The following is a 22,404-nucleotide window of genomic DNA, read 5'->3' on the forward strand; positions in this document are numbered from 1 at the left end:
GACTGCCTCTCTCGGGCTTCCCTTCTGCAAAGGTGCTTGGGGTCCAAGACTCAGAATGCCTCCAAGTCGTTTCACGCAGTCCTCTGGTCACTTATGCCCAAAGAACAGCATGTGCCACTTATTGCTGTAGAAACAGCAGTTCATGAAGCAGTGCTGCAGTTCAATGCTGGCTGTTGCAAAGTAACAAAGGAGATCTCAGCTGCTCTGGGGCTCCAGCCAGGTCACCTAGCCCTCCAGCGAGCTGTCGAAAAAGATGGCCTACGCTTGCACAAAGCCGAGAAGCAAAACAAGAAGAAAGTGTGCAAGGACACTTCCAGCTACTCTGCAGGAGTATTTTAACACCAATAATGTTTGTGCAACTTTCAGGTGCCGTTTTCTCAAATTAATTTTTTTTTGTTCGGTGGTCTTAAGAGCGCCATATCTGTGGAACTGCTGAATGGATTCGAGTGCTCTTTCCTGTTTCATCTTTCTAAATAATATTGTGAAGGTATGACTATTTTGTTTTAATTAAAATAAGAACACCGACTTGACATAACAGAAAAAACAACTTCATTAGACGTTTCGCCACCCATGCGGGAGGCATCATCAGTAGTTACACAGCAAATGCAGGGTTCAACCTCAACTCAATGCTATTTATCATGAATGTCCGTGTAAGCTTCGTGGAGAGGGCCGCAGTTTTTGTTGCGCACGGATGTGTCCCTGCGAACAAACCACGATTCTAGAAGCTTTCGGGGCCCCATCTGTCCTCCCTCGCCAAGGTTGTCGTGGCTGGAAAGTCGCGACGACCTTGGCGAGGGAGGACAGATGGGGGCCTTGAAAGCTTTCCGGCCGCGACGACCTTGCCGAGGGAGGACAGATGGGGCCCCGAAAGCTTCTAGAATCGTGGTTTGTTCGCAGGGACACATCCGTGTGCAACAAAAACCGCGGCCCTCTCCACGAAGTTTACACGGACATTCGTGATAAATAGCGTTGAGTTGAGGATGAACCCTGCATTTGCTGTGTAACTACTGATGATGCCTCCCGCATGGGAGGCGAAACTTCTAATGAAGTTGTTTTTTCTGTTATGTCAAGTTGGTGTTCTTATTTTAATTATGACGTCTCCCGGCTTTTGGAGTATTTTTGAATTTTGTTTTAATAAATTGAGTCAGGAGCTCATGATAAACACATTAAATTTGATGGATCTGGGTATGGCCAAAAGCTTAAAATTCAATATTGCTAAAGCTGAGGCTTGGGCAAGTTGGTACATACTTCGGAATTAAAAACAGCTCGAAAAGACGAGGACTAGGCGAAGAAGTAACACGGACGTAGCGCTGACTTACAGCCGAGTTTATTGATTGCAAAATCGCAATATATACTTGCACTGTCACAAACAAAAGAGAAGAAACTAACGGAAGAATTCAGCCCACGTGATACATCACCAATAAAAAATAATAAAAAATAAAAAAGGCGCCAAGATACAGCCGTACAGAGCTCGTGTTAAAAAACGAGCAAGTCAGGAAACTAGGAAATTTATCTCTTTGCCTGATAGGGCCACAGAAGGACTCCTCCCACATGCAGTGCCCAACCTTGCTATCTCAACAGCCTCCAGAATTTCACGAGTAAGCTGGTCCCTATGACGCTTAACAATCTCACACCATTGGAAGTCGGGTAGGCAACCACAGTCGCAGCAATGAACGTCCAGATGACCAGACACGGAATATTGCACAGAAGGTTTTTTGTAAAGATAATATTGAAAGCACCTTTGTCTTGCCCTGTGGTATCTATCCAGGAATCATTATGTATAGCAAATTTCACACTGCCCCTACTTTTTGCAAATTCACTAGGCCCAGATTAATAGAAGCACATGAACAATTAGGACGAACCCCCATAACTTGACACCTAGCAAGCACAAAACCATGAAAATTTGCAGTCACTCTTGTGTTGGTGCTATGAACATACCCTGAACATTTCGTTGTGATAGCCCTAAAAATAAAAATATTGTTTTTGGGGGAACCCACATTTTCCCTAAAGGGGGGACACTACCCAGAAAAGTCAACTGTACCAAATGCTTGATTTTAATCAAGTTTGCAGTGGAAGTTTATAGGAGTGGCAGGACCATCCCTGTCAAATTTCATTGTCCTATATCAATTTTGGGAACTTGCTACGAATGTTACAATATGGAAGTCAGTGTTTTCAATTAGGGAAACTATTGCTTTTAAATCAAATAAAAATTTGAAATTTTTATTTGTAATATAATTATAGGAATACCCATAGCACATACCCAGCTAGTTATTTTGCTATATTGCATTGTTTTTCATGAGTATAACTTCATAAGAAGATTACTTTTTTTTTTTCATACCTGCGCTTTTATACAAATATTCTTTTTAACACAAAAGAATGTTAAAGTAGAAAAACTAACCAGCCAGGCATGTTCCTCACAAAATTCTATCCTAGATGACCACCTGAGAATTATTCTCTATTGTGTAATAGGAAAACTATAGTTTTCCTGAAGTGAAATTTATTTCGAAAGGTGGAACAGAGAAGAATGTGTTCAAAGTGCTTTAACCCCTACCTTCTGTTTAGCATCGGTGGACCGAAAATAATTTATACGAAATTAACTATGCAGTGTAAACTAATGAAACTTTCTAGGAATACTCTCTAGATGTTGGTGGATGTAAATATGGCATTTTTTCAAAATCAGCTTTTTTTGCAGAAATTGTTTTTTCTGGGTAGTGTTCCCGCTTAACTTTGTTCACCCCTAAGCTGACAGGGCAGTGGAAGCTGAACGCTTGCTGGACCAATCAACCACCTTCCTTTCGTCATCTGACCTCTTTCTCCTCGCATAGGTATCAACGGAAACGCAATCACTCGACAGAAGATGGAGGGATGAATGGTCGAACAAGCGTGTGGCTTCCACCGCTCGTTGGATGTGTCAGCTTCGCAGTGAACAGAGTATAGTAGATGCGTGCAGTTCTGCACATGAACGTGTTAGGTGCGTGTGCATGTTGCACGACAACTCGTTGTCGGATGTGACACTATTGTAGTGGCTACCACTCCAACTCTATGTTGACATCCGCATCGCCGAGCGAGCGCGTGCTTGTGTGGCCCTGTGGTTATCGTGCTTGCCTTTCGCGCGGAGGCCCCACGCTCGATTCCTGGGAGTGGACGCTTCCTTTATTTATTCTTCCAATTTAGCGTTCTTGTAAGTTCGGGAACCTTGTCATCTGATACAGGTATGAATGTTCTACACACCGAATGTTTGAGAAACGCATACGGGTACATAAGGGACTCCGCATGGCGAGCCAGAATCAGTCTTTTGCCAGCGCTCGATCCTGCCGCTACGCTGACACCGACTGCAATGCCCAGTTATTTCATCTTTTGTTTCGCACAAGTTCGCCACATGAAACCTTTACTTTCCTTATTTCACTCCTGCTTTGTCTTGTGTCATCCGTGGCACTGGCCCAGGGTTGGTCACTAGCCTGTGTTCGAGTGGTGGGTCACTACAAGATGGCGGATTGCTGGCAACTCTTAGTAATGAATGACCTTGTGGTATTAGTATTCTTTTAATTAATTTTTTTTTTTCTGAGAAAATGTATTTTATGGCATAGATGGCCTGTTCAGGCAATCAAAATGTTTCTGGGAGGTTCAGTGTCATTTTAACACAATCAACGAGTCAAGCTTCTGAGAACCAAGTGTCAAATCTAGGGTAGCTCTTCTTGACAATGGAAGTTAAGATCATCCGGATCCTCCTGACCTTGATCAAGGTCAAAGGCCCGGTTGGTGGGGGGAGGCTTTTTGACGAGAAACACTGTCCATCCACAGGTGCCGGACTACCTGCACTACATCTCCCAGCCGATGGACTTCTGGAGCATGGAGCAGAAGCTGCGCAGGCACGAGTATGCCAGCCTGGACCAGTTTGAGGCAGACTTCCGGCTGGTGGTGGACAACTGCACCACCTACAACTCCAAGGACACCCCCTACTACCGGGCGGCCGTGAAGATGCGCGAGCAGGTGGGTCCTCCCAGCGGGCCCGTCCTTTCTCTGTACCGTGGGCGTTCACCGACGGGGGAGTGCTAAATCGAGCAGCAACAGTCTTTAATGTTGAGAATGTTTATTGCAAAATCGGCGAATGAAAATGATGCAAAAACCAACATTGAAATATACCCACACTTTTTAATTCCACGACGTCGGTGGAAGGCAGGCTTGCAGGTCCAGCGGGCAATCTGAAAATGAACTATGTCGAGCATGTTCGTGCCGCTGCGGCACGGGGTGCTGAAGCAAGCTTCCGAAGCGTTTGTTTGACACCATGAAAGTGCTCGTAATCAGTTGGTAACAAAGTCTAGAGTCCAAAGAGAACCCCCGCCTGCCGCCGATGTCACTTTTAAAGTGACAGCTTTACGGGCGACACCTTGCTGAGATTTCGGCTTCGTCTCCCGTCGTCACCGCGCGCCCGAAGAAGGGAAAAAAAAAACCTTCTCTCCCCTCTTGCTGCGAGGTGAGGGAAGTTGGGACGTCCCGTCGGCCATGCCTTGTGAGGAAAGCAAGGAGGCCAGCCCAGGCTTCCTGTCAATAATTGCGTGTCTCAGGGAGAATATCCATGTCGTCTGCTTTGAAAGAGTTATTTTTAAACATTCCTCGCATTAAATGAGCAAAACCTTACTTTGACAGTATCCAGCTGCTACACATAATGTCGGATAGTTTTAAAAACTTCCACCGCATTTGCCCACTTACTTCACGGATCACTGTCGTCCGTGGCATCCACGACGGCTATGGGACTTAACCACGTCGCACCTCCGTCTTGGGGTACCTGGCGGCACCATTCCACCCGCATTGCGCGACCGTGCAACAGCTATCGTTTTCGTTTCTTCTCTCACTTTCGGCAAAAAAAAAGTGTCTTATTGTTGCCATTAAAGACTTTCACTTTGAAAAACACTGTGAGGACCAAAATTGTAAATTCAATAACTTCGCGGACAAAATAGATTTTGGCCCAGTATTTGGCTTACTATTTCAGGGACGTCTGCCGGCGTGTTTAGCAAATTTTCAGGCAAATCGTGGTTTAAAAAGGAAACACCGGGGCACCCCTTCAAAGAAGTGTTGAGTGCCAATGGGGTTCCTTTTAAAATGGCTGCCGCGCGGTCAACGGGCCTAGTTTGAGTATGGTGCCAGGGACGCGTCTTCGCCCGGCGCATTTAGCGTCCCATCCCGCGCACATGTCAAAAGTAGCCCGGAAGGGGCAACAAACGACGTCGTGGAAGCCGGTGCATCATGCCGTCGGACGTCGCGAACCAGGCGGTCAGTGCCGAAACTCCTGCCAAAAAGTATGGGCGAGCGTTGCCGTCGTCACAGCATCCCTACTCCCGGCGGCCCAAGCTTCCGTGAACTGTTCAGCCGAAGAGCGGCCTACGGGAGAACGGGCGTCCGCCACGTCACATTCTGGCCGCCGGCAGGGCGACACTTTCGCGACGTCGATGGGCTGAAAATCAAGCGGGTACTTTTGATGATGTGGTAAACACGTCAACTGGAGACGCGTCCGAAGCACCGCGGCTGTACAAGGGCGCACGTACTGGAGGCGGGCATTCAAGTGTGTGCCGCCTTACGTTGCCAGGGAGGGGCGCTCATCCGGCAAGCCAGGGCCCAGGCAGAGCGCTGCGGCTACGATCCGGACACGGGCATGCACCTAGACGGATCGCCAGGCAGGAACGCAGAACGTCCTTCACCGGGTGAGTTCCTCTGGTGACAGTCCCTCGGCTTCATCTGTCTTGCTGTCCTCGTTTCTTTGTGGTGTGGTGGACACGGGAGCAGAATGCGGCAAGTGGTAGGCGCTGACATGGATCTGGTCCCGAGAGAAAGAACAAGAAGTTGTACGGTTAAGGGGAGATTCTACTCTTGGAGGCAAAAAGTATTAAAACAGTTGTAGAACCCATCCACTTCACGTGAAGATGGAGGACTAGCGAAGCTGTTATCTCTCCGATAACGCTCACAGCACACATTCGTGCTGTTGAGTTCACCAACGATCCTTGTAGGCGCGCTCTTCCTCTTCAGAGGGAACAACACGCGGCCTACCCATGACAAGTCCAAAGGGCAACTGGTAACGTCACTAGGAAATGGATATTTCGAAGGACAAAGGAACACAGCCATTGGTTGTTAAGTAGCTATTTTAGGTTTTTTTCAGTGATGTTATAGCGAATTACTATATTGATTGAATAAAGACACATATGTACATAAGGGCTATGAGCTCTTTCAATGCACCACGTTTTAAGTTCTGAACCCAATTTTCCGAGGCACACCTTGAGGACAGTTTTTCCGATTGAGCCCAAATCTCTTTATCATCTTCGCGAAAGCGAAAGAAAAGAAGGTTAGATAGGCACGTTTGTCACAGTGCACTCTTAGCTAAGTCACTGACTAGATGATAACAAGAGATCAGGACCTCACTACCTAATGATGCCAAGAAAGGCTGACTCGTACGAGTTGCCCCCTTTCTTTTATCTATACTTGCGACGACCAACCAGAAAGAAGGAGCACCACATAAATGAAAGTTTTTTTTTTTTTGTTAACATCCATGGACACATTTTTTACCAGATCCAGCTTCACTGTAAAAAGCTTGGTTTTAAAATTTTGTTTAATTTTTTTTTTTTATTTATTTTATTTTACGAATTATGAAGATTGAGAAGTTCTATACCATCTTGTCCTAGAGTATTTTCGTGAAATGAGTCTCTTTTATATTGAAATATTGGCTCAAAAACGTAGTAAAATGAGTCTCTGCATGTTTTCTGCTATCTCAGGATGAATAGCTTACACACCTTGCTATCTTATGGAAGCTGTATCGACACTTGCACATATCCAATCTTCCAACTTTTTTTTTTCCTCCGGTAAGTGCATGTGCAAAGCAACCTAAAAGTAGTACAAATATGTTAAATATGGCATCAAGTTTTTCTTTTTATTATACATTTTAGACGTTCCAGAATAAATCATCTTGAAACTGAAAAAATCACAAGTGTCATAAAAAGCATATAAATCCTTCTAGAGCTTTTATTTATACCTTATTGGATTCCACAGTAGCTTCAGTTTAGTGAGATTTGTTAATTTTCTGATTTCAGTTGGTCTTAATCCTTCTGACAATGTTTGCAAATGAAACTTTTAGGCTACATCAAAGCCAAGTGCTTCCAGAAATTCCTACCAATAGGGCGCTTGACAAACGAATAAACTTTTTTCAGAAACAAACTGCCAGCCCTGGCAGACATCAGGGACGTAAAAAAAAATAGTAATTAGCTAATTAAGAAACTAAAATTGACTAATTCACTTTTTATTTGTGAAAATAAACATAGTCCCGAATAAAAACTTGCTGATCGTCATCAAAGACACCTATATCAGTCAATTTTATGATTACTCAAAGCATTGGGGAAGTGCGGGAGTGCAATGAAGTTACCACACGTGCGGCAGGCCCAAGGCTGGCGATGGGAAAAAGCAGACTATGTTCTTGCCATCTGCGTTTCTGCGTCACCGGCTTGTTCCTGCTACATGAGTGGTAACTTTCCGACTGATGCATTCTGCGTCGGCCGTCTTTATGTGAAGTATGTAATTTCTTTCTACCTTTCCCCAGCAGTGGATCCAGCCAAGCAGTCGCAGCCTCCGTCAGAAGGCCAGCGTGGCGGGGACACGCGCAGCCGCCTGGAGGCCCTCCTGCCCCGACTGGCAGCAACGGCGGGACCAGGGCGGCGCAAGCTGGCCATCCAGGTGGCGCGACTACGCCGCCAGCTCACCATCGAAAGCTGCAGCCGCTCCAGGCGCCAGAGGGGGCTGAGGGCACAGGACAGCGGTAAGTATAATGATGCTTCTGGGCTCCTGACTGTCGTTTGGCACAGGTGGCCATTCTGGCTTTTGTGCCTAGCCCGCAGCATCTTCATCGTCGTCATCGTCACCGCAGAGGTCATTTGGCGCAGGTAGCCTTCGTAGCTTTTGTGCCGTAAGCCCCTGAAGTTGTCCTGATTGTTATCCCTGGTGGAGTCATTTGGTGCAGGTAGCCATTGTAGCTTTTGTGCCATAAACCCCCAAAATTGCCATTGTCATCACTGACAAGAGTCATTTGATGCAGGTAGCCTTCAGGCCCCTGAAGTCGTCTTGATTGTCATCCCTGGTGGAGTCATTTGGTGCAGATAGACATCGTAGCTTTGTAGCTATAAAACCTCCAAAATCATCATCTTCACCACCGACGGCATCATTTTTTTAACCTTTTCTGCCATAAACCCCTAAAATTACTGTTATCACTGACTGAGTCATTTGGTGCAGATAGCCTTTTTAGTTTTTGTGCCATAAACCCCCAGTGGTCGTGATCACTGATGGACTTACTTGATGCAGAAAGCCTTTGTAGCTTTTGTGCCATAAACCCCCTAGTCATCATCACCACTGATGGAATTATTTGTTGCAGATGTTTTAGTTTTTGTGCCATAAGCCCCCAGTTTTCTATTTGATTGCGACATAATTTGGAGCAAAGGTTTGAGCTGATGGAACTTTTTTTTTTTTTTAGCTATAATTCAGGGGTTGAAGTAAATGTGAATCTTGTAAGCTACAGTACTTGACACAGTGGCATCACATGACATCATTTTTCATGGTCACGTGATGCCAGCACCCTGCGCTGGTTTGGTGTGACATTGTGTCCATGTCGCTCCAGCGGAGCTGTAAACATGTTGCACCTTCTGTCTCCCAACTGTGTTGTGTTGTAGGGCCGGGTTTCTCGAGAAAAGCGGTGCATTTCTTTCGGTCGTTGCTCGACCGATGCACCGGTCAAGGTCATATCGCGTGTCTATTGCGGAGAAGGAACGCTACTTCGTACTTGTAGAAGATTCGTGTTTACTCTTACCCCAAACGTGCAACGCTCCGCTGTTTTTGGGCAGATTTCAAATTCAAATTTGTTTATTTTTGCCACCTACTACATTTGTGACAGGGGCGCTGGAAAAAAAGCTGCAGGTGTGCAGCTTTTTTTGTTGTTTGAGATAGCGAGCGTAGTAGACAAGGAGCGCAGCACGGCCTCTCGCGCCAGCCAGCTGTGACGCCGACACCTCGACGCTCGCTGCTGCCGCCTTCGATGCTCGCTGCTGTTTTCCGGACGCTCATTCTATTTTTGTTCCCAGCACAAGTTTGCCGATTAAACCTCTATTTTCAGCTTTTGCGCTTGCCGGTACTCTTTCATCCGTGACAATATCCACAATGTAGCCATATAGGGGCTATTCGCAACTCCAGCACGCCGCTCGCCCTCCCGCGGACGAGCGGAGAACTAGAGGAACTTGGACGGCAGCGGCGGCGCGGAAAAGGGCTGTCGGCCTTGATGCGTGAAGCCGTTTTAAAGAAAAAAGCGAGCGCGTTAAAATAGTAATTCTTGTGCTCTGCCTCGCAACAGCGTTGCTCGAAGGACCGGGATGTTTAATTTCATTAGGGACTCTTCATATATTGCATACGCTTCGGATTTCTGGTCTTGCACATGACTACCAGCTCAATCTGTGCTCAACGTGACGGCAAACGCTCCCGCTAACAATGAAGAACTCTAGCGTACGATCTACGAAAAGTGCATTCGTTGCCCTAAGTACGAGAAAACTGGTCGCGGAACGATATGTGGAGCAATACACGTCGGGAATGGGTTTGCGTTTTAAGGCCGTATAGGAACATGACCATTTATTCCAAGCACTTTTAAAAGATAGAATACACGCACTTGCTTTCAGGTAATTGCAAAGTAAATAAAGAAATGCCCAAAGCATTTTATCCGTGTCTGTGTTAGCCAGCTGTTCGTGACGAGAGCTTAGAACGGGCAGTTGTGGCGAGACGGGCCGCAATGTTGCAAATAACACAATAAAAAAAAAGTATGGTATATTAAAATATGCATTTTTGGTAGAGCAATAAATCAAACCCTTAAACACGCCGATTATGATAATATGCAGTTTTAGCATAGCATTACCCCAGGCTGCCGTTGGCTACCGTGAGCACGGCAACAATCCCGGCGCGCGCTAAAAATTGTGCTCCAAAGGCGCAGCGCGAGCCTCCGGTTGCAATAGTACATTGCACGGTAGCCCGCGGTAACAAACTTCCAATCAAAAACCATAGAGCAATTTGATCACGTGTTGCAATACGCTAAAACTGAGACGATGAGCAGCGAGTTGCGAGCCTGTGACACGAAGACATCACTACTGTGAACGCTGCTCTTCCGGTGCTTGACGGTCGCCGTGCATGGCTCACTTTTAATGGCCAGGCAAAGCACAAACACAATATCTTCATCACCCTAAAAAAATATTCTGAAGCAAACAGTGACGTGGCCGGTGCGTAAATTGCACTCGCCCATCGCAAAGCTTCGCAAGTCGAGGTTTCTGCAACTTTTAAATATCAGCATGCTCATTTTGCTAACGTGCTTCAACATCTCAGCATCACCTGTAATATAATCCTGGCCTAACCACTTCGAGTTTGCAGGCCAATAAATCATTTTTAGCGCATTGACCAGCGTCAGCGAGCAGGCGCACGGGAAACCCAGGAGAATCTATCCCCGTCTCTTCCGCCATCTTGGAACTACCGCCTCGCCACCTATAGGGCGTTGGAGTAGCGAATATAGCTTACATGACCTTAATGTCGGGGTGTCACGTTACACGCATGGACTACATGTTTCCAAGTTATTCGCAACTAGGTACATGTTTTCAGCTCTTTCATATTCTAGGTTTCAAAGTCACATAGGTCATTAAAGGGCAACTCCAATCATATTTTTTAATTTGGGATTACAACTTTTTTCAGCTCAGGCAATGTCTCCGAATTACGAGGCATCATTTTTTTTATTGATATTGCGTGTAGTTTTATAAATATCATGGCTCAAAGTGTGGTTTCGGATGTCTACGGCAAAACCAAAACTATCTGTTAGAGGGATGGCAACACCAATCATCAGCAGTACAGCCAAAACGTGATGTCACGAGGGTGCTGCTCCAGTGTTCTTCGACTAAAACCTAACCCGCTTGCCGCCCGCTAGAGAGAAGCTGGTCGCATCTTTAAGATCGGTCTTAATGGAGTGCGCGACTTTGCTTTGACGTAACATTTCGGCTGTGATCCTATTTCGTGCCACTAAAGCGATACCGGTCATTTGTTTTGGTTTCTTTTTCGACCCGAGTTGCCCTTTAAATGAAAATAAAAAGAAAGCATATTCTGTGCCACCAGCTACAAGAAACGTTTCCTAACTTGATCACTACGTGGATTGCACTGTCCGAGTCTGCCTTTAGAAGTATTAACGGTGGATTGATCCTTTCAGGAAGGAATTTTGATGTTTAAAATGCTCTTTATTTTTTTTCTTGATTTCATGTTAACAGGTTTTACTGATTTGTTACCTGTTCATGTTCCACAAACGAGTTTGTTTTGTCAATACTAGACTGTACCCGCTTTATTGCTTCGGCGCTGCGGGTCGTTTCCATAAATAAATAAATGACCACGATCTGCGCGTCTGCAGGTTTATCGGATACGATTGAGGTGAGCATACATTTGGTCGTTTCGCGCCTCTTCGTTCCAGCCGGGTCGGGGGGGCCCCAGCAGCGCCCGGCGGAGTCTTCATCCTCCTCGGAATCCTCGGAGTCGGAGCCCGCCCCACCCCCCGTCAAGTCCCGCCGGGGCCGGCCCCCCAAGCGCCCGCCCCCACTGTCGTCGGGATCGGGCGCTGCCACCGCCCCCGGCACCGCGGCCAACCCCGCAGAGCCCGCGCCCAAGAAGGGCTCTCCCGCGCCGCCCGTCCTCCTGCCTCGGGTCTCGCCTCCGTCTCAGAGTGAGTGTCTCGTCGGGGGCGTTGCGCGACACCTCCGACAGATGGTGCAGGTCTTCGTTAGATTTCGAAGGGACTGTTCACGTGCCTGCTTTTGCTTACGATTGAATTCTTGCGATCTCTTACGACGAGAGAACGCGTTGGTGACCTCTATGAGGTGACCCCAAAAACTGCATTTCACTAGAGTGTAGGTTTTTTTTGGTATTTGCGAGATAAAATGTAGATACTGTCTATGAGAAATGTTTTTTTTTTTTATTAGGTAGTCTAAAGTTTTTCAAACCAAAAAAGAGTGAATGATGCGGGAAAAAAATGAGGAAGTATAGGGAAATGCCAAGTGTTCCATTTGTCCTCTCATCGTAAAGGATTGTAAAAGGTTTTAAAGGGACGCTGAACCGAAATCTGGATTCCACAAAACATGGGGGCAGAAGCGTGCCACGGGAAGCTACGAACACCAATACATCACTCGCACAGCGACATCTTGAACGGATGACCATATTTTTCTAAAAAAGAAAAAAGTTCAGCCTTTCCACTCTCGTGAAGAAGGAAGACCAGCGGAGCTGTACTTGATACACTGCCACAACGCGCACGCGCCCGTTTCCTACTTGTTCTTTTCCGACACGCCGCCGATCGTGGATACGTCTCCAGCGAACCAGAGTCGGTCGCACACGGCGCACGTGAAGACAAACGGGTTCTTCACGATCTCCCTCTGGAACCTCGCCGTCCCACCTTGGAACTGTTCAGCCGGCGTGGAGTGCTGTTGTCGCCGGGCCTCGCGCTTGCGCTTCGCCTCTGTGGCACGATCTTCGTCCGTGGCATTGGCTCGCTGGCGCCCTTTACATTGCTGGTACTGTTCTCACCGGCAGCTTTCCAGGCGAGCGACGTGCTCTTTCTTCTTTGGTAAGGGAATCTGAAGCGCTGGATGCAGTGGAAGTCGAGGCGACAGCTGCTTTGCAGCAGATTGCGGACCCATTCGCGCTGCTGCGTACGTTGCTGCTGCTTCCGCAGCCAGTCTCCTTTCCCCGAAAGGGCGCGCGGCCAACCCATCCTGAGTCCAAACCGAAACTGATACTAAGAGCGTAAGAAACAGCGCGCAAAACAGATGAAAATGAAGAAACACACGTGACGAGCGCTGCGCTCGTTACGTGTGCTTCTTCTTCGTCGTCGTCTGTTTTTTGCGCTTTTTCCTACGATGAATTTTCACCAACACGCCCAACTATCCATTCTTCCATGATAGCTGGAAAGGTTGCCGTGATCTATGAGTCACAGCGGTAGCCAGACTGGCTGTGTGCTTGCTACCGCCGCTTATAGATGGCGGTAGCTGTCCAGGCAGGTTTGTGTCAACATACCGGACATGATTCTGGGGAACCTAGCCCTTAACAGCTCCGCTGTAAAAGAGGTGCATTTGACAGATATGTTGACGTCTTGTTTCTCCGAGAAAAGTCGAGAAGGAGAGGAAACGGCCTCATGTCTTCTCAGTCTCGCCGCCTTGAGATGGCAAAGCGGAGTGGAGGGATCGAGATATTTTCACGTCACGCGCCTCGTCGGCTTCGTTCAATTGCGGCCTCTTTTTCCATAAATACTGCCATCTATTCAAGATATCGCTTTATGGGTGGTGTTGTAGGGATTCTAGCGTCCTGCCTACCGCTCCTGCATTGTTTTCTGAAATCCAAATTTCGGTTCACCATCCCTTTAAGGCACGCGGTCGTAAGCAGTCGCAAGTGTGTGAAGCAGTATTGAGACTGATCGCATTCGTTCGCCGTTCATTCGTCCACGAAAACGTTTTGGATGTTTATGCGCAAACAGAGCACGCCTAAAACCGGCACGGGCTATTGTTTCAGGACGGACATCTCTTGGCATGTCACGGCCTGTGCAAACGATGCTTGCGCACATACTATCGCGGACAATTCGAGCAGAAACGGTCCTTTGTGCTGCTTGTGTACCTGCTGGTTTTCGAGAGGGACGCGGTTTGAATTAGGAAGGGAAAGTGAAGTCGAGGTTCCATACTTCGAACTTTGCAACAGATCGGGAGGTAACAGCTCGGTCGGATCGAGCATTTCGGCTCGTGCCGTCCGCGGGTGTACAATCTCTACCGATACGAAAGACCCACCCGGAGCTGGCGTGGCCGAGACGGTGGCCGGCGGGGGTGCAACGTATGCTGCAAACGGTTCCACATCGCCGAAAGGAGGGGGGGAAACCACAACGCAGCTAAGACGAATCAGAACGGCTTCCTCTTCCTCAGAGCAGCGTGGAATTGCCCAAAGTATGGAAAGTGCCGCCTACCACAGTCGCCGACAAGGTCGGAGCAATAGGGAGGGGCTTCGGTCATCCCGAATCTGGCGTGAGCTTCCTACCTTCGAGGACGCTCCAACATCTCGTACACCATTAGCACAAATGGCTCGCGGTGCACGAGAGGCTGGGGTACCTCAACGTCCTTCAGTTTAGGGCGACGTCATCCTTCATGGATGCCAACAGTATGCGCTTTTGGTAAAAATACAAAGAAATCGTCAAAAACAAATTGTTGCCGTAGCACAATCGATGCCACTAGAGTGTGGGGGACGCGCTCTTTCGTGCACTTCGCAACAAAAAAAAAAAAGCGTTTGGAACAGAACGTTTAGACATCATCACCCTCAGCGAAGCGCACGTGGAGGCACCCTACTGGAGACTAGGCATTCGAAAAATATGCCCCACCGTTCTCGCTCTGATGGTGACTATAGCCGCCGTCTCGGCCATGCGCCCCAAGTCTTTCGTAGCGGTGGAGTCCTTACTTTCGCACTCGGCGCTCGGGGAGGCGGTCGTTATGGTACGTCGTATCATGCCTAGCGAACGACGACGCAGAGACGGGCAAAAACGCCATCTGTGCCATTGCAAATAGCATTTTGCGCACTCGAAATTCAGGCCAGACCACATTCCTCGGATTTCGAAGTTGCCTGGCTTCACTCGTTCTCTTTGTGTTTATTTCGCGAATTGCAGTGGTTGGTTCTTTGTGCGCTTCTGAAAAAATTGATGCACAGACTCGGTTCAGGAATAGTGCAACACGTTGCACGGACCTCTGTTGCGACAGCAACAGTCTCATTGTGGGCGGTCGTGAGCAGTCGTAACGCGGTTGTTCGTGCTCTGACGGAAACGTGCGCGTCAACCTTGGCAATAACGTCGACTAAGCTCACCTTTTCTTCTGTCGATGCATGTTGCCCCTGCCCTGCTGCTTCACTTGTGGCCTCGTCCTTCTGCACGCTTGCTCTGTGCTTTTCCCATTGCTTCCTGCCCGTGTTCGCCTCCAGGCACCTAGCCGTGCCTCGGCGTTTCCTCGGCACGCCGTCTTAACCTGGCTGCATGCACCGCTCGGGGTCTCTCGCGGTGGTACTTCTGTGGCACCAGCGACTCAGCTTGGCTTGGCTGCCACCGGTGCACTGGTTTTGGCTGTGATCGGCTCTGCTTGTGGATTGCACTTGCATGCGGCGGCGGTTTCTTATGGGTCGGAGGACCCGAAGAAATCGGAAGTGGCATCGTGTCTGTGGACCAAGTGACCATGGTTTTTCTGTTATTATTGTTAAGTTGGTACATGGACCAGCAAGTGTACCGTGAAAGAGGTTTGATGTCAAGAGTTTTACTAGAGTTTAGTTTCGTTCCGACGGTATCAGTGTGGTGTCTCCAATACAGACTGTACTATTTTTTTTCGAATAAAAGAGTGCATTGAAAATGAATGGGGAATCTTAAAAACCACATTTTATTTCTTTTTGCTGGCTGGCATGATATTGTAGTAAATACGGAAGCGGCACGGAATCTGTGTAGAAAAGAGTAGGGTTGTGCGAATTTTCGAAATTTTGAATAGTAGTTTCGAATAATATACTATTCAATATTCGCTACGAGAAGAACTGCACTATTCGCGTTTTTCTAAGTGTTGATTGCGATGGGTATGCCCCGTTGAGTACGCTTTTTTCTGAGCGCCGGTACACAGCGGAGAAGCAATACCCGTGGAAGCTAGCTCCACGGGTGTTGCTTCTTTGCATTACATTGGGGCTCGGTAAGAAGCGCACTCAACGGGGTAATCCACCGCGATAAACACTTAAAAAAGTATGAATATCGCAAATGCGTGCTTGGAAGAAAAGCATACATCCAAAGCGAGGTGGTGCACATGTGCCGGCTGTATTTGGGAGTAAATGGAAACTTTGTGAATCTGTATGTCTACATTGTAGTAAAAGTTCCAAAATTAAAATGTTTGTTGTGCAAGAGAATACTATTTTAGGCAGACATGCCCTTACAACCTGCGTTCAACATGCTCAATTATTCATTTTAATGCGAAAGCATTAACTGGGTCCCATGGAGCGAGCTGACGTCATCAGTTCGAAGCGCGAAAACGGCACCTAGTTTTCCCTATCCCAAAGAAGTGAAGTAAAGCTGATGGATTTTGCCTTCGGTTCCACTGGTTGGCGCGCGTACACGGGGCTCCCATTGGCGGCTGCGCTCGTCAGTTTTCACGTTCGCTCGCTCCATGGCACGCCGTTAACACGAAGCGTCCAAGGTAAGCATGCCCAGGAGAGCACTCACGCTGATCGGCAACGAAAAGTACGCAGCAGACGAAAAAGGGAGCGGATGAGCGACTTGCATGCTTTTGGATTCACAACTCATAAGAAGTGCTTAGGTGTACCTCGACCATATTTTAACTCGAGATTAAAGAGCAAGATTTGTAAATTCACTCACTTGGGTATACCATAGTTGGTTATTTCTACAAGATTCTTTTTATGTCAAATTCGTCGGTTACTTGCCATCCCAAGACATCAGACCCCATGACGACACAGTTAAAAAATATAGATAAACTTAGTTTATAAATGAACAAGTGGAACAACTTTCACAAGTTTAGCTGGGTTTTCGTATAAGCATGACGCAATGTTAGTGAAATGCGTAGAAAAAGTATTCGATATTCGAATCTAAAATATTCGGCCAAAACCAGTATTCGCTTCGAATTCGCTTCAAACTCAAAATCCACTATTTGCACAAGTTTAGAAAAGAGAGCACAGTGTTTATGAACTTCGTGTTGTATCCGTCTTTTCTGAGCTGTTGTCGTACACTATGGAACACAATTCGTGCGAACAAGACGCAAGAATTCGTGCGATTCTGCTCACATATGTTAATGCGAAACATTAAATTTTACCACCGGAGTTGGCGTCCCACAAGGGCAAATCTTACCAGACTGGTACTCGATCACGGCCATTCGGCTCTGGAGGCATGATGGCAGAAAAGTGATAATCATTCTCGTACTACATGTATCACACTCTCTACAGTTAAATTCTTGTTTAATGAACCTCAGTCTAATTAAATTTGTAATGTAAAATATTTTTATTATTATAACACTCGTTTTCTTTTTTATCGAGGTAGCGCAATTTTGGTCTTTAGTTTCAATATATCCTTGGCGTCAGCTGTTTTGTGCTACATTGTGAAGGCTAACAAAGCTTCCGCAGGCCTTGAACTCTGTCGAGGCTGGTTGCGCAAGTGCGTGCCAGTGATGCACAAGACGCAGCCACATGCTCTCGCAGCAGTGTGATGTTGCAGCACTGTGGAAGATGCATTAGCCTCGACAATGTAGCAGAAAACAGTTGGCGCCGATCAGACACGTAGCCAGGGCGGGGAGGGGGGGCCATGGGGTTTGGGCCCTCCCCCCCACCCCCGAAATCTTCCATTTTGCTGGGACCTCCTCTCCCCCTCCCCCCCTCATACAGCATTTTGTCATGGGCGCCCCCCCCCCCCCCGAAACAAAATCCTGGCTACGTGCCTGCGCCGAGTATAGCTAACTTGTGTGTCATGCACACCCATATCAACAATTCCTGTGGAAAAAAAGTACTGCTAAAGTGGGTTTCAATGCTTATTCGTGCAGACCGGTCTGTCGTTAACTCTAGAAGTCTGGAATCTAAATTTTTTTGCGATCGGTGCTCTATTTGTACCAAACTGTGCCTCGAGGCTCACTGTGCTAGATTCTGCCAATATTTTCTGAAATCTAACGGAAATCTCGCACCAGCCTTGTGCCGCACGTTGATTTCCCTTTTTCCTCAAAACTGGAGCTAATACTAAATCGAGCTTTGCCGCATGCCGTGTGTCTTCGGTGACGGGCACATGCGAGCGTTCAAAAGTGCCAGATGTCGACTGGAATAATCCAGTAATCAAATCGTGCTTCGTGCCAAAGAGTGTCATTCTAACTTTCCAAAATATTCTTTTACATTTGACGTTTGTGCTACAGTGTAGACCGCATATAACGTATGTCGCGGGAGTCGCGAAAATCCGCACTAAAAGCGGTACCGCGTTATAACCAAAACATCAATTTTTCAGGCCAAAATACATGCCATGAGACAACTTACCTTTGTAAAACAATTTATTTTATGTGAGATGAAAAATAAAGCTTAGTTTGAGGAAAGTCTTTATTTCACCAGACCAGTACACTTCTCTCTCAAGTGTGTCACAGATTTTGAAAGAAATGAGCGGCTTTTGCCTGGCGCAGCCTTTTAGCGGCGTCGCGGGTTGCGGACGGACGTTGCGAGCGTTCAGGATTGCTAACCCTAATCACTTTTCTCCGGAGATGAAAACGCGTGAAAATTCGGATCCTTCATACGGTACGCGCCAGTAATACCTTGAACTTGAGCACACGCATGAAATGCGCCAAATAAGAAATCCGGGCGATGTTCGAGCACACAAATGCTTAGAAATCACCACTGTAGTCGAAGTAAACAAACACGACGACACGGGCGTTTCTGCCGTCTTGAGAGCGCCGCCACGACATCGCCGCTCGAGTAGGTGGATCTTCCCTTCTAGTACGTGCTGGGTTATCATAGCGACACACAGCGAAAATTCACAGTAAAGGATAGCGCTTTTACGCGGAACGATGAGATGAACGCCGACGACGATCACAACGTTGATCACAACCGATGCCATGTTTGCGGATTAGAAGCAGCCGGCCCGCGACCGGCATGCGACGCGCGCGAACACTTCTCGACCTGCAATTGGATTTGGTCTGTCGTTGCGGTTGTTTCGGATGTTTTCAAGGAAGCGGAGGGACGCACGCACGTGAACGACACGTGCGTGCGTCCCTCCGTCGCTAAGGCAACTGAAGCCTCTCTCTTCGCTTCTCCCGCTTCTTCGAGCAACCTCCTTGCCCCGCGAGTGCCGCTTGCGCAACGCTTGCGGCTCGCGCCGTCAGCGCCGTTATCTAGTGTCGCACAGGGAAGCGTGCTCGCTGCTCCGGTCGTCGGCGCGGTCGGCGGGCTGTGCCAGAAACCGCACTATAACCGGTATTTCCCTTCGCGCGCCTGCGTTTTAAGCGGTATGTACTTACATGGAGTTCTATGGGAGGCGAACCGGTGGTTTAAAAAAACCGCGTTATACCCGGTCCTGCACTATAAGCGGTTACGTTGTAAGTGGTCTATACTGTAGTGGGTTAGTCAGGCACATATTGCGTGCCGCCCAGGGGGAACGGGAGCACTGCAGGGAAGTGGCATCAGCGGAGAAAACCTTCCGCGGAGAAAAAAATTGCATGCCCCTATGCCATGCTCGATTCCACTTCTCTCATTGCGCTTCCTTATTCGAGACGGGCAGACGACGACGGTCCTCCGGTCTCCATGCTGTCGGAGCAGAGTTTAGGCTGTGCGCCGAGGAAGATTAGGAGACTCTGCTCCTTTCACTCTTAAAGGCCGACTACCAGACTGGAGATTCTGCAAGGCAGAAGATCCTCCTCCCCATGGGGGAGGAGGAAGCAGGCAATGCTGGGCAGGGCAGAAAGGGGAGAGGAGGAATCGGGAGAAAAGTGGAAAGCGCGAAGTGTACGTCGGCCTTTAAGCTGAGACTACTGTGGGGGCTACATGCCCGCCGGAACGATTGTCCGCCTCCCTTTTATCACTCAACTCGGTTTTCCGCGCCTGGGTACGGCTGTGAACGCGACGACGCAGCGAAAGAGAAGCATACGACTGGTCGAACGAGGACGCAGCTTCTACCGCTGTCTCAGCTTAGGGGTGAAGGGAGTATAGAACGCGCAGGGATGTCGGAAGGCCGAGCTCTGGTTCTAATTATTAGTTGGCAGATGTAGAGCTAGCTGCCTCCGTCTCTACTCGCTCTTCAAACACGGCAGACGCGTAACTCTGGACGCCGGCGTTGGGCAGTCAAACCCATTCGACGAGTGCAGTGGAGACGAGGGCAACTGGCTTTATGCCTACCCCCTAATCATTTGAACCAAAGCTTTGTGCTCTGACATCCCGCTTGCTCTTGTCTGCTCTCCCTCAGTTTCGCACAGCATAGTCACCGACGGGACAAAAACGGCAGGGAGGACTTTCGGTTGTCCCGCCTCCACCGCAAACTTTCTGTCTTCAATATCGCTTCGTCATCTCGCGAGCTCGGGACGTGCTGCAAGCCGGGCATCCTAGGGAAGCACCCCGTCGTCGTTGTCATCCCGTCTATGACCATAACGACAGCATGTTTCCCTGGGGAAGTTCATCTCGAGTCTCGAAGGAACTGAGAAAAACTTCCTTGCAGTGTGATTGCTGCTATAGCTAAGAGTAGCTTTTCACAAACGGAAGCCGACGCAATCTCTTGCGTCTTCTGCAACTAGATGCGCCTCGCCCTGCCGCTTCACCACAGCGCAGCTGCACGCGCGGGGAAAGCAACCTTTTTAGAGCGGAACTGCCTGCGCATGCGACTTGGGTTTGAAAGAAAGATTCCCTACCCTGTAGGTGTATTCTACAAGTACAGTAGACAGTGGGAAAGGATGGCACATTTGACGTGCCACCTGTGGCAGAGGCCGTAATTGTTTTTACGGCGCTGCGGCGACTTTCTGGCTGGATTTGCGGCGTCGGACGCGCAGAAAGTTTTAGTCCGCACCTCTACTGAGGTGGCACGTTGGGCCTGCTCTGCGCACCAACTCTATGCCGACGGCCAGTGGAGGGTGAAGGGGAGGAGTGGAAACTACCGAGAAGAGGCTACAAAACGGGTAGCTCCTAGTACAGCAGGGTAGATGAGAAAACCCTGCAGGCTAGGTCCCTGGCACTGCTGGACCGCCCAATTTGAAGGGAAAAGGCACAAACAATCATCAATCTGTCATCGACAGCTGTGGGGCCTGCGCTTGCCTTGGGAAGATTTTAGAGGGAAACTGAAGCTGTTCTCTATTTGAGGAAGAACACTTAAATTGTTTTCATTTGGATTCCAGGATCACGAATATCGAGATTATACTTCATTTTGGTGCACGGAGGCTGTACAAAATCATTTTCAAACTACCGCCAAAGCCCCTCCTTCCCGAAGCAAGACATCATACCCAGAATTTTGGAATCTCAGCCCTCGCGCATCTTCAACGCCTATCGAAGCTACGCAAGCGCACTCTCACTATTTTCACAGAGGTCAGGAAAAGACGTCACGACTGGTGTCGGTGCGACGGAATATACCTGGCAAGCATGCGATTGCACGCGCTGCCCACACAAGCGACACGCGCTTGGTGGCCGAAAGATCTGGGTATGACGTAACGACTGGTCGGAGGTTTTTCTTGTTTTCTCGCGTTAAGCCATATCCTCGGGGGAAACGAACGTGATATTCAGATTCATGAGATAAAAATACTTTCGGATCCAAACTCTTTTTCCTGACCAACCTTCCCTTTAACGTATGAGGAACGTTGCATCAACGGATGAGCCACATTGCATGTTTGGACACCTCCCGAAGAGAAGGAATACGAGGCTCGCCGTGTAGAAGCAGGGCGTGAATGCTTGTGCTCGCTGAGCTGTCGCCCTCGCTTCTTTGCACGCTGTCGCGCAAGCTGCAGATTTTCTTTTAATCCCACCAGTTTCTGTTGCCACGGTAAAGGTATTATTTTTCTTTAATTCCCGCATTTCTTCAATTTCACGTAGGGTGCGTAATTTACTTGTATATTTTAGGGGTACGGCTCTGGGGGCTGCAACGAATATATGTAACTGTACGAAACCTTAATTGGATCGAGCAGTTGTCAGATACAATTGTTCGGTTCCCAATTAGAACCAACATAATGTTTCAGCCGAAATCTTTGGGAGACGTCGAAAAGACTGCATGTATTAAATATTGCCACTAAAAGGTGTCCGTGTCGAGGTTCTGACTGTTGTAACTTAGATTGCTGGTGAAGCTTTAATAGCTAATAAGCGCTAAAAAGTGGCACACTATTACTTGCAAGGTTGGTACCTTGTTGTCTTTTTAGCTTTATCTTAGCAGCAGCGTCGTGCCTCGTGTTAAGACAAACTAAGGACGATACAAGCAGTTAAACAACTGTAACACTTTACGGCAAGACAAACGCATCTAAGTTATAGTCCACTTTCTTTTCCCGCCCTCGGGAAGCTTCCTTTCTCATTTGCTTCGGGATCTCCAAGGTCGGCGCCCACGATTTACCGTGCTCCACTCGCGTCTTGACCCTTGTTCGGTGGGGAGGCGGCAGTCTTGGCATTGTCATTCTTGTACTCTCCGAAAGCCTAACAAACACAGGGCGTGGCGGGTTCGAGGATCTCATTACGTCGCAACCGACGAGATTGAGGCATTGACCAATAAGAACGCCGAAAAAACCCACCGGAAGACTCGCGAGTGAACATAAGCCACACCTTGTGTTTTTTTAAGTTGTCCGGGGGTACAGAGGTTGCGTTGCTCTTGAGGTCAGAAAGTCTGACAGTCTG

The 22,404-nt window shown here is 48.1% G+C and overlaps 1 protein-coding gene across 2 annotated transcripts in view; it reads left to right on the forward strand.

Moving 5' to 3' along the window:
- LOC8039067 (bromodomain-containing protein 1) overlaps positions 1–22,404 on the forward strand; it is a gene marked incomplete at its 3' end in the record, with an annotated part of 60,802 nt that overhangs the window by 24,756 nt on the left and 13,642 nt on the right. The window contains 4 exon segments of one of the 2 annotated variants that reach the window (XM_042286673.1): positions 3,802–3,990; positions 5,585–5,699; positions 7,583–7,795; positions 11,507–11,755. In XM_042286673.1, the coding sequence (XP_042142607.1) occupies positions 3,802–3,990; positions 5,585–5,699; positions 7,583–7,795; positions 11,507–11,755 (766 nt within the window). 2 annotated transcript variants of the gene reach the window in all.

Source organism: Ixodes scapularis, unplaced genomic scaffold (genome assembly GCF_016920785.2).
Source record: "Ixodes scapularis isolate PalLabHiFi unplaced genomic scaffold, ASM1692078v2 PGA_scaffold8__174_contigs__length_109621045, whole genome shotgun sequence".
Classification (NCBI taxonomy): Eukaryota; Metazoa; Arthropoda; class Arachnida; order Ixodida; family Ixodidae; genus Ixodes; species Ixodes scapularis.